Source organism: Zootoca vivipara, chromosome 10, assembly GCF_965207765.1.
Source record: "Zootoca vivipara chromosome 10, rZooViv2.hap1.1, whole genome shotgun sequence".
In the NCBI taxonomy this organism is placed as follows: domain Eukaryota; kingdom Metazoa; phylum Chordata; class Lepidosauria; order Squamata; family Lacertidae; genus Zootoca; species Zootoca vivipara.
In genome coordinates, this window is record NC_142593.1 from 32277631 (window position 1) to 32290033 (window position 12403).

A 12403-nucleotide genomic window follows, 5' to 3' on the forward strand; every position below is an offset into this window, starting at 1 on the left:
CATCTCCACAGATGTGTGTATGATACCTTCATTATACAGTTTTCACCATAAGGTGAAGACACAACTCTTTTCCATAGCCTTTTACACCTGAAATGTGTGTTTTCAGATCCAAACCAATTCCTTTAACTACAAGATGTTTCAACTGTTTTTACTATTGAATGTTAATTGTTATAACCCACCCTGGGACCTGATGGTGAAGAGTGTGTAATAAATTGAAGAAATAATACTAATACAAATAATACTGTTAAAATCCTGAGAAAAAGGAAGGGACTGAAAACTGCTAATATACTGATTTTAACAATTCCCCCTAAACTATGTACATATTTTTTACTAGAAATACATGCATGCTTCCAAGAGACAGACAGCTAAAGAAAGGTAATTACAATTTTGAAAGTTCCCAATTTAACTGGCATTCATTATACTTTTACTAATTTTACAAAACAATGGTTGTTTCCATGGAAAAACATAGTAGAAAATGCTCCACCCTACAGGATACATTCCCTCTCACACACACACATACAGCCTGCTCTTAGCACGTCAATCCTTGCTTGAGTATGGGTGATACCTAAATACTTGCAGAACATTACACAGGCAAGCATGGACCACAGATAATTACTGCAAGTGAGTTGCATTAGAACATTTCCTACATTTTAGAGCAAAAGGAAAGACATATACCTAACATTTAATATGCAGTGCTTGTAGCCATGCTGAATGGCCTGATGCTCATGTCAACTGTAGCATTGTACCTACAGTATAAAAAACAGATCTTGAGGAAGCTAGACAATTTCAGGTCACTGCAATAAAGAATGCTGTCGTTAACACAGGGCTGCCCTGAAGGCTCAAACAGGGTTACAGCAGAATGTGCAAATGCAAACCAAATTAAGAGACTCTCAGACAAATAATTGATGTTGAGATTCACTGACATCCAATCATCGTGGATATGCTGCAGCAAGACAGGCCTTGGACACAAAAGTAACAAAAAGGGCGGTGAGAGTAGTCACTGTCAGCACTTAAGAGGAAAGGCAATTTAGAGGAAATAGTTTGAAATGGATTAAAAAGGGGATAAACCTTAGATTGAGCAAAAGAACCTTCTACTAACTTTAAATCGTGTAGGCTTCTTGCACTCAGAACATATTGAAGTTATTCCCAACTAGGTATGGTGAAGCACATTCACACAAAAACAAGAAATACTTTTGAAAGTAGCTCTCTAGAAGGAGCAAGTTTAGGAGGTTAATTTCTCTGGCACTAAAATTATGGTTTATCATCTGACCTAGAAGATTCACTGAGATAAAAATCATTAAGTTACTTTAACCATTTTAATTACAATAACCTAGTCGTTGACTTATGGAAGAGTAAGTTGGAATCATCATACATTTAGTTGTGTTACCAGAGTTAGAAAAGAAGATCAGCAAAGGATAATAACCTGGGGAAGCAACCCCCTAAGAAAGTTAATGCCCCAGACACATAAAAGAAGGTATGTTTATATCATCAAAAGAATGACCCATGAATAAGCCACTGATTGCAATCCCACTTCCATTGCTCCAAGCAGTTCTACATCAAGATTTGACCAAAACTAGATGACTCTTGTGGTTCCTTCCAGCTGTACAATTTTATGATTTTATCCTCAAGATATGGAACTTTGCATACAAAGAGCCAATGTGGTATAACAGAGTGTCAGACTAGGACATGGAAGACCAGTATTAAAATCTCTTCAGCCATGAAATTCATTGGGTGACCTTGAGCCATTCACCACCTCTCAGTCAAACCTACCTCCTAGACTTGTTGTGGGGGTGGGTATACGTAATCATGTTCATAACCTTGGAATCCTCAGAGGAAAGGTGGGGTGTAAAAATAATTAATTAATTGTGTAATATACTAGCATTTTAAATGGGAGTTTTATCTCTTTAGCTGTATGCTATTTTGAAACTACTTTTATTTGCATATTTTTATAATACTGTGTGTGTGTGTGTTTTATTATGTTGTGTAAGACATTCTGGAAAGTTTTCAAAGGGTAAGCTAGTAATCCTTACTGTATATAAATAAATGCTTACATTTCCTCGGTTGAAACCAGTGACTTAATAATGTATTAATTTTGAAGGGATTGTTCTTATAGAAAATATTCCAAAGAAAAAGAACAAGGGTTATGGAGTGCATTGATGAATATGAAACCCTACAGGACCCTCTAGTGGCAAAGAGTTTATCATGGTAAACCCGTTTGTTATGTAACTTTTCTGTTCAAAACACTAAAGCATTTGGGTGCTGATTTTGAATTCCTGATTAATTACATCCATTTAGCCTTGAAAGTTGGTCTATTAATACTCCTTCCTACGGGCTACTAGAGGTGAAAAAAATCTAGCTACTATAAGTAAGGAGCTTATCAAATAACACAGGTTTGTAATGTTATTCCCCTGAATAAAACTTTAACATAATTTAACAGAAGCCATCAGTTTATAAACATCAGACAACTGATTATAAAAATCAGTTTCATTCATTGATTAGTACAGTATGAGTATTCATTGAACATTAACTATATGCTTGAAGTGAACCCATACAGTCACACATCATGCTCTGCCTCTGCTACTGCACTTCCTCCTCTAGGAACCCATCTAAATGTATATGGAAGTCATCTCAAAGGCAGAAAGGAGATGTCAAAATTTATTCTTACATTTTAATTTAAAACAATTATTTTAAAACATTAATTTCTTTTAGAAAAGGTATTTAAGGTTAGAACATGATGCAAACAGTGATTACCAAACACAGAACAGTGAATGCTTGGGTGCTCCTAACTGCTAAAACCAGGGAAAAGTGAAAAACAGGGGAAAGTGGATTTCATCTCACACCTACATTGACTGGCATGTCGGAATGCAACAGACTACCGTAATTTTTAAACAGCAGGCCACCATCTGTTAGTATCAAATTATTCACAGCTATTAGAAAAAAATAAACAATGACTTTTAAAATTCTTTAATAGATTTAGTACCTATGCCTGTAGCAGATTAGAAAACTGACTCAAATTCATAGTGTACGCATTCCCATAGTGGTCTCCACAAATTATTCAGGTGCACGCATGCTTTAATGTATCTTCCAATAATATACTTCATAAGCATAAAAAGTTTTTGTATTGTCTTCCCATTGTTGCCTTGGTCTAGCTCAAGGCCTGGTACCAGTGTCCAAATAAAAATATCAAATATATCTGTTATATAGAAGCGTACCTTACAGAAGTCACAGTATTGATAAGTTTTTCAGTTTGATCTGACACATCTGCAGGAAGAATAATCTCAACAGGCTGCAGGCGTAAAATTAGACTTTCCAACTCTATACGGCCTACAGAATCTTGAAAACTGTCATAAATAACTTCTCCTGTAGTAGGCTGAGCCGCCTAAAAGAAAGTAAAGATAATAAAAACTAAATACTTATTTGGACATATGGAGCTGAACTGCTATTAAAGCAGAAGCCCATGCGTCTCAAAGAGTATAAAAGGCTACAGAAAATATTCAAGGTTACTTACCACTATGCCTATGACAACACTTTCCGGGCTCTTATTTCTTAAACTGTCCTTGCTTTCAGACACACACAGGAGATAATTATCACAGACATCAGATGGTATTTCTTCAGCTTCCATATCATTGTTGAACATCAGCAGAGGATTCACATTTAAAAAATCTTAAGGAAATCTAGTGTGTCAAGACCCCACGGAGTTGTGTGTCAGGACCCCAAGGAGGAATAAAAACACTAGGACTTGTAACCACACTCAACACACAAAATAGTATCCTTATACTGATTTTTAATTTCTAGGAACTGGAGCTCAAGGGGTGTACACAGAGTTTTGCTTCTTTTTTTAACAATAGTTAGTTAAGAGTTAGTTCACTGTGTGAAGCATGCTTTTGGATTGAAGCCAGGCATAGTCAATGCTTACAGCATACGCACTAACATTAATGGGACTTAAGTTAGTCCACTGATTTCAGTGGGTCTACTCTAAGCATGCCTAGCAGTGCAAGCCTAACCATGTAACACCTACTGAATTAAATGCGAGTTACTCCCAGGTAAGCAAGTTTAAAATTGTAGCGCATGGCTTTCACTTCAATAAAGGTCATTGGGTTATCCTGAATTCTAAAAGTTCAAGAGAGAGAAAACCTATCTAGCCACACAATTTGCTTTATAAACATCTCTCTTTTGGCTGTCTTTTTTCTAAACTAAAGAGGTCCAAACGTTTTAACCTTTTCACAAAGACTTCAAACCCCCACCCCTTTGATAATTTTAGTTATCTCACTCTAGTTTTATGACAGTCTTTTTGAGATGGATAAATAATAATGTATTACAAAAGTGGCCACATCACAGAGCTATATAATGTGTGTCACTGTGGATTGAATGCAATGCCATTTGAGAACACTCAAGAAACCTTGGGCGCAAAGAGAAAGAGTGTGCACATTAATATAGAATCAATTGTCTACTGCCAAGGGAGTATTAGAATTACTGCACAATTCTATACATGTCTACTAGAAAGCAAGTTTCATTAAGTTCAATGGGCCTTATTTCCCAGGTGAGTGAGTACTGGATTGCAACCTGATTTATGAATTACAAGGATATCTTCTCCAAGAACTGTAGATTTTGTATACAGTGCAGTTAGTTGTCTGCTAAAGAGAGAGCTTCTGTTTTCTCCAACAGCCTTCAAAGCAGCTGTTTCCATTTGTTTTATAACTCCTACCTGCACAAAAAACAAATACCTAAAGCAACAAATAATATGAAAGTAAAATAAGCATAAAATTTTAACTTTGTTACATTGTGGATGGGTATGGAAATGCAATATACAAAGACATATGACATATTTAAGTGAAGGAACAATGATTAATTCTCTTTTCAAGTAACACAGTTCAACATTCAATGCAGAAGGATCAAAAGAGGAATAAAGTAAGAATATATGAAAAGACTACTAAAACAGCACAATTATACAGTACAGCTGAATGAATTATTCTTTAATTTTAATGCGCCATCCAAAATCAGGACGTATCATGTAGTTGAACTAGTTACTGAAACTCACATACAGTCATGCGAAAAAGAGCGTACACCTTTGAATTCTGTAGTTTTTCGTATCAGGACATAATAACAATAATCTGTTCCTTAGCAGATCTTAAAATTAGGTGAATAAATCTCAGGTGAATAACAACACATGACATATTACACCAAGTCATGATTTATTTAACAAAAATAAAGCCCTTCAAGCTATCTCTCAGCTTGTTTCCAGGCCTTATTAAAGCCAAGCATGCTCCACAAAATGGGAGAGGCCACTCAGATGCAATTGTGTCAACAGCCCTAGGTATTTGGATGTTGCAGAGGTTGGCTAGAGCTTTGACAGAAGTGTAAGTCATAGCAGCCAGAAAATCCCCCAGAGCTGCCTGGAAACCTTATGTGAAGATGCCATAGACATCCATAAACATGTGGCACTGATTGTTACAGCCAATCAAATTAAAGAGAAGTAACGGCAAACAAGACCAAGGACATAACCGTGAAAAATGTTAAAAGCAAAAACAGCAAGAGAACAAAAGGGCCCCCAAACGACCATAGGTTCAAAAATAAAATAAAAAATCAATGAAAATGAGAGGCACATACTGATGTTTTCAAGAACACATATAAAACTAGGCATGCAGGTTTGGTTCAGCTTTGTGACTCCCAGGCACAAATAAACAAACAAAGAAAACAGAAATAGAAAAAAATGGAATGGGCGAAGAAAATTATTTTGGAAACTATTTTTTCTTTTCTACTAATAAAGTGAAATTATATAGCTGTGAAACAAAAGCTCAGATAAAAATAAAGCATTAGATAAATTATTATAGAGCCAAACCTTATAACCCTTTGCTACAAGACGCCGAACATGAACAAATAATCTGTGAGTTGGTATGCTGGCAGTCATAAGGTTGTGATTTTTATGGCAAAAGATGTTCAGCTCCTTAGCAGCAATCTATAAAACATGACAATTATTAGCAATTTATTATGACAGCCTATAGTTACCACTGAACTTGTGTCTATTTAGCATTTAATGAGCAGCTACCCATAAAATTAACAGGTCAACTTTTTTTTTTAAGTCTCCCAAAAACAGAAAGAAAAATGTGACCTGGTTAACATATTACTAGCTATTAACAATATTAAGTTTTATTTAGAGAGATATGAGATCAAAGGAGGCAAACATGCTAAATTTAAAATCAATTTTAATGATTTGTAAATTCTGTTCTAGGCAATTTTTTGTGATTTTTTTAACTAAAAGATTATGCAGAAGTACCAGCATTCTAACTTGCAAAGATCTGGACTACAGACATACTGTTCAATAAATAGCCTTTTACATAGCATTAGGCACAGCAGAGTTCCTCCAGGCCCCTGAAATCCACATGCAATTGCTGTGGTCACACCTCCCCCTCTTCCAACAGATTTGCATGGCTGTTCCTACTTAGGTTTAAGTATGTTTGGATGCTTTTTGACTTCACATTGCACCTTCTGCATATACTTTACAGAGATCATGCACAATATGTTACAGTCATACCTCGGTTTAAGTACGCTTCGGTTTGAGTACTTTCAGTTTAAGTACTCCGCGGACCCGTTTGGAACGGATTAATCCACTTTCCATTACTTTCAATGGGAAAGTTCACTTCAGGTTAAGTACAGACTTCTGGAACCAATTGTGTACTTAAAGCAAGGTACCAGTGCAATAGCAACAGTGTATAACTGTAAAACAATGTGGTTGATAGAAGTCCTTTACCTCTGCATCTTCTCCGAAAAATCTGTACTTGTAACCACACTCAACACACAAAATAGCATCCTTATACTTATTTTTAATTTCTAGGAACTGGAGCTCAAGGGGTGTATACACACTTTTGCTTCTTCTTTTTAGACTAGTATCAGTTGCATATTGAGTGTTTTCCAAACTCATATCAGAGGCAGAAAATTGGCTTTTATCTAGACACATTTCTTCCTGTGAGCAGAAGAGATCAAGCAAGAATGAAGAAAGGCACAATTACACACAGTTAATAAAAACAGTATGATTCACTTCATTAGATGTCACATTTTCCAGCAAGAAATAAGAAGTGAATCTAGAATTCCACCCAAGTTTGAATTCCAACAAACATTTTAACTTCAAAACTTCCTTCCTTCCCAGGCCATAAACAGTGATAAGGTGGCAAGTCTGGCTCCAACACGAGATCAGAAATAGAAAGTTTGACAAGGCAGTAAATACTTCAACAAAATGTTCTCGCCCACAACACATTTTTTACCAGCTTCATTGCTTGCATATTGTATCTTTGTTATTCAATGCTGGTACATCAAAAAACTCTTTTTCCAGTTTATGAAAGCTGGTCCCCTAAATGGTTATTTTCAGAAATCACCTGAGGACTGAAATATGCAATTTTTCAGATGTGTAGTGAAAATATTGCAACATAAAGGGTTGTATTAAGCTAACTTTTATTCAGAGCAGACCCACTGAAATTCATAGCCTTAAGTTAGTCCTGTTTATTAATTTTAATGGGTCTGTTGCAAGTAAAAAATATTTGAACAACCCAAAGTCTGTTAGATGTTCTATAAAGGAGCAGAAGAAAAACCAGTTATGCAACTGATACATTACCAGTCTGAATCTATAAATCTGGAAAACTAATGGCTTAATCTAGGGGTGGAAAACTTTAGGCCCAGAGCCTGAATGTGGCTTTATAGGTCCCTCTGTCTGGTCCTCACGATTCTCCCTAGGCCACACCCCTTCTCCCTAAGCTATTTGCCTCACCAGTCATATTCTGCAATTTCTTTAAATGTTTTTATATGGCTTTATTATGCCCTTGCATAACTGGCATGTGGACCTCAGAAGGTTGTCCAATAAGAAATGTGGCCCCTGGGTGGAAAAAGGTTGCCTACCCTTCGCTTTGTTTTCAAGGAAACTCTGCCGCTATCAAGAAGGATTAACAACCACATAAACTGAATTTGAAAATCACCACATACCTTTATGATTAACAATTATATGATTTATAATAATGCTTTTTGGCACATTAATAAATTGTGATAAATATACAAGGGCATTATCTTTCCACTAGCAATGTACTTTAAAATGTCTTCATTAATAACTGGCTTTCAGCTCATTGTCTTCTCTAGTGAACCATCAGCCACAGAATCAATTAACAGGAAAGTTAATGTAAAATCACACACACGGGTTTTTTTATCAGCAATTTTCCTTATTAATCCATCATACCCATATTTTTAAATGGAGAGCTTAAAAGCAATTTGAGATCAAGTGAGTGAATGTTGAAACAAAACTTTCTTTCTCTCTCTCTCTCTCTTACCGACTCCTCTGTATTGTGACCAGTCTCATCCCATTCAATATTTTCTGCTGACCTCTAACTTGAAACAAAGAACAGCCTGTCTCCAGATTTAGAAATATTATGCTGCCAGTATTCACCTCTGCTTGCATTTGGAAGGGCTGGTGGCCAAATCCATGAAGAAACACACAAACAACATATTTTAAATAACTGAATGTAAAGGTACTGTGGGGCAGGGTGGGGATACTTGCCTTGTTAATGTCATGAGAATGTTGAGAGCCACTTATACCATTGTTTCCAACCATAGAATGCTGGTACTTGCTTAAATCCACAGAGTGACTTCCATGAAGAGCCTCTGAATGAATTCTTTTTCTTGGACGCTCCGAATTGAAAGAGAACTTTCGCAGTTTATCTAAGGTTTCTGAACATATTTGGGAACTGGTAGATTTGTTTGGCTCTCCTTTGTCAGGAAATATAAACAAACAAATGATTTTCACCTTAAACTCAACATGCCCAAGGTCAAATTTCTTATATTCCCTCTCAAGTCTTCTTCCCCACATAAGTGTTCCTTATCTAAGGACTGTATTACCATCCACTGTGTTTAAAAGGCACACAAGATGGCATTATCTGTGGCTCCTCTCTCTTACTTGTTCTCCATATTCAGTCTGCAGTGAAGCTGCATCACTTCTCCCTTTACAGCATTGCTAATACATGGTCCTTTATAACACTGCAAGATTCTTTTGTATCCAAGAATGATGCAAATGCACTACAGTGGAACCTCGAGTTGCGGAATCCGTCCTGGAGGCACATCCACAACTCGAAGCGTTCGCATTCAGAAGTGCCGAGTCTGCACACGTGCGAAGCGTTATTCTGCGCACGCTCAAGCGGCAAAACCCGGAAGTAACCATTCCGGTACTTCTGGGTTGCTGCAGGACACAACTTGAAAAGATATAACCTGAAGCGGATGCAACATGAGGTATGACTGTATCTAAAAACCTGCTGTCTGAAGTATACAGCAGGTAAAAATGTGTGGGGGAGAGATTTCTGTGCTGCATCTTTGCCTCTAGAATGTTGTCCTCAAAGCCACATGGAGTCCTTGCTATTATCAATTACCGTAGGTACAAGGCAGCAACCATTGGTTTTCCCAGGCTTTTAAGAACTGCTAATGTTAGCATTTTCAAACTTAAAGCAGTTTAACTATCTTAATGAACAGTCTATTGTTTTTCATTTGTTATGTTAGTCTGTGTGCTTTATTTATTACTAGATTATACTCTTTTGTTTATGTTCCCAAGATGGCTAGCCAATTGTAAAATGATGTTGAAGGTATGGGACATAGATAACACAAATAAATAAATGAAAATCAAGCATTTAATCATGTATATGCTCACATGAAGCGGAACGTGTGTACATATTTATGCACATCAGGGTGATCCTTGCGAACAGATAGTTACCGTAAGTACTTCCACTTTTGACAATGATCTCACTAGAATTTGACAAAACACACACAACTTGAGAACTTTGGTGGGTAGGAAGGGTATTAAGACTCCTAAACAAATAAATAAATTTGCCATTTAGGGGGATCTCCTCTCCCTAAAAGAGAACATAGTCTAACAGTGCAACTTAATCCTGTACTGCTCCTAAATTGCCCAGTGAAAGAAGTGGTTAAAGCTCCAGATGTTCCCAGCCATCCACCCTGCCTTAGCTTCTGCACCAGTTACTTGATGAGGAACAAAGGCTCAAACAGAATGGAAGAGCCTCAGTAGTCTTGAATAAGACATAAAAGCTCAGTCCCTGATCCCACTCAAATAGCTTTTTTAATGTGTCACTATTTAATTCTTAAAAAATTAAAAAAGGAACACGGGTGGCACTGTGGTCTAAACCACTGAGCGTCTTGGGCTTGCCAATCAGAAGGTCGGCAGTTCAAATCCCCGCAACGGGGTGAGCTCCCATTGCTCGGCCCCAGCTCCTGCCAACCTAGCAGTTTGAAAGCACGCCAAAAAAGTGCAAGTAGATAAACAGGTACCACTCCAGCGGGAAGGTAAATGGTGTTTCTGTGCACTGCTCTGGTTTCAGTGTTCCGTTGCGCCAGATGTAGCTTAGTCATGCTGGCCACATGACCCGGAAAAACTGTCTGCGGACAAACGCCAGCTCCCTCAGCCTGTAAAGTGAGATGAGCGCCGCAATCCCAGTCGTCTGCAACTGGACTTAACTGTCAGGGGTCCTTTACCTTTATTTAATTCTTGCTTTTAATTATAATCAGCTACTTTACTGAAAACTTACCAGTGTTCAGAGTACTCACTCTATTGACCTCTTCTTTTCTTTTACTCTGCAGAAGTTTTGAACATTTGTCCACATGTTCTTGGTTTCTAACAACTCTTCTCTTTTTCCCATCAGGTTCATGAGTCTGCAAAATGTTATTTCAAATAGTTTCAGTCTCCTTGGACTCTGGAATCAGTTTGAAGATAGAGAACAATCAAAGATTCAGAACAAACTATCATGAAGAGCTCTTTACTGTATTTATTTGAAATTAGACCCAATGAAATCAATCCAACATTAGTCATACTCATGAAGGTCCACTGAAACTTGATTTCAATAGGTCTGAGTATGACTAATGTTGGCTACAACCCAATGTATCTCTACAACTTGACTGGTGAAAGATGCACAAGTCTTTCCCACAAGTCATGGATTTTAGTTTTCATTTAAAACTAAAAGTTTTTAAAGTTTTTATCATCACTTCTTCTTTTTACAAAAGATAGAATGGAGTCCAAAACTTTTAAAAGTTGAACGTGCAAGGTTTATCAAGGTCTAGCAGGCTGTATCTGATAGTCAGCTGCCAGGACATAACTGGCAGTCCTTTTTGCCCTCACCCCCAAATGTCAGTAATTGAGACAAAAGCCTGGTCACAGTTATGAGAGACAGGGTGGTGCAACAGTTAGTACTGGATTAGGACCCAAGAGACCAAGGTTCAAATCCATACCCAGCAATGAAGCTCATTAGTTTATCAGCCTAACCTACCTCACAGGGTTGCAGTAAGAATAAAAGGGGGTTCTTGGGCATCTTGGGAAAAAGGAGATATAAATAAAATGTAGTAATAAAATCTCTCTGATAAGACCACAAGGCGAAATGAAAAGTTAGGTAGGTTTCAATGCAGTAACCACACAATCCATTACACCCTACACATTTTATTTAACTTTGGAGTGCAATGTGTGCCCCAGTACAATAGTTATTTACCAACTAAGATATGTTAATCATTAGATTTTTATCTTTCATTGTCATATAAAATGACAGAAATCAATGATACAGTATGAAAATCCAAGCTAATTTTATCATACCACTAAAAAGCAAGAATTTTTTTGAATGGGACAGTCTATCCAGAATGCTATTAGGAGTGAGCCTTAAACTCACATTTACACCCTCTCGCCAGAGGAATGTACTAAATAAACAGTAACATCTGCAGTCTTCCTGACAAATAGCAGTAAACTGAAGCTTCACTTTTATTGGTTTTATCAAAATACATCTTGCCGTTCCTCCTCAAAGAGTGGCCAGGATGCCGTAATAAAATGAAATTAAATAAAACCATACACAAAATACAATAACTAAAATGACAACTATAAAGACTACAGTGCCTAAATATATCAGTCCCCTTTCACAGGCCTGGAGAAATAAAAATGTCTTCAAATTCCACAAGGATCATATAACAATAATTCCTACAGCATTTTATATGTGCAAAATGTGTTTCAATTTGTCGTTCCTATCTTAAAAACACATTTACTTTAATTTAAACCTCACTTAATTCAACAAGCATGCTTATGTTTGCAGTTTTTCTCATTTGTATTCATTCTCAAGAACCCTCTGAGACTGGTTACAAATAAGAGACCTGATGTGCCAAAATCACATAAACCCAAGATAGCCAATGTAGTGACCTCCGAATTATCTTGAAATACAGGAATTGTGGATACTACTCATTCCAGATCAAGAGAAGTAATAGTACCACTCTATTCTGCCTTGGTCAGATCACACCTGGAATATTGTGTCCAGTTCTGGAACATGTGCAGAGGCAGGTGACCAAGATGATCAAAGGTATGAAAACCAAGCCTTTTGAGGGATGGTTGAGGGAG

General features: G+C 37.0%; 1 protein-coding gene across 1 annotated transcript in view; it reads right to left on the minus strand.

Moving 5' to 3' along the window:
- MSH3 (mutS homolog 3) overlaps positions 1–12403 on the minus strand; it is a 53007-nt gene that overhangs the window by 39085 nt on the left and 1519 nt on the right. The window contains exons 2-8 of the mRNA XM_088653272.1: positions 10566–10689; positions 8537–8745; positions 6749–6961; positions 5840–5956; positions 4586–4705; positions 3509–3652; positions 3213–3379 (exon numbers count right to left, since the gene is read on the minus strand). Coding sequence (XP_088509398.1) covers positions 3213–3379; positions 3509–3652; positions 4586–4705; positions 5840–5956; positions 6749–6961; positions 8537–8745; positions 10566–10689 — 1094 coding nt within the window. The remainder of the gene's footprint in view (positions 1–3212; positions 3380–3508; positions 3653–4585; positions 4706–5839; positions 5957–6748; positions 6962–8536; positions 8746–10565; positions 10690–12403) is intronic.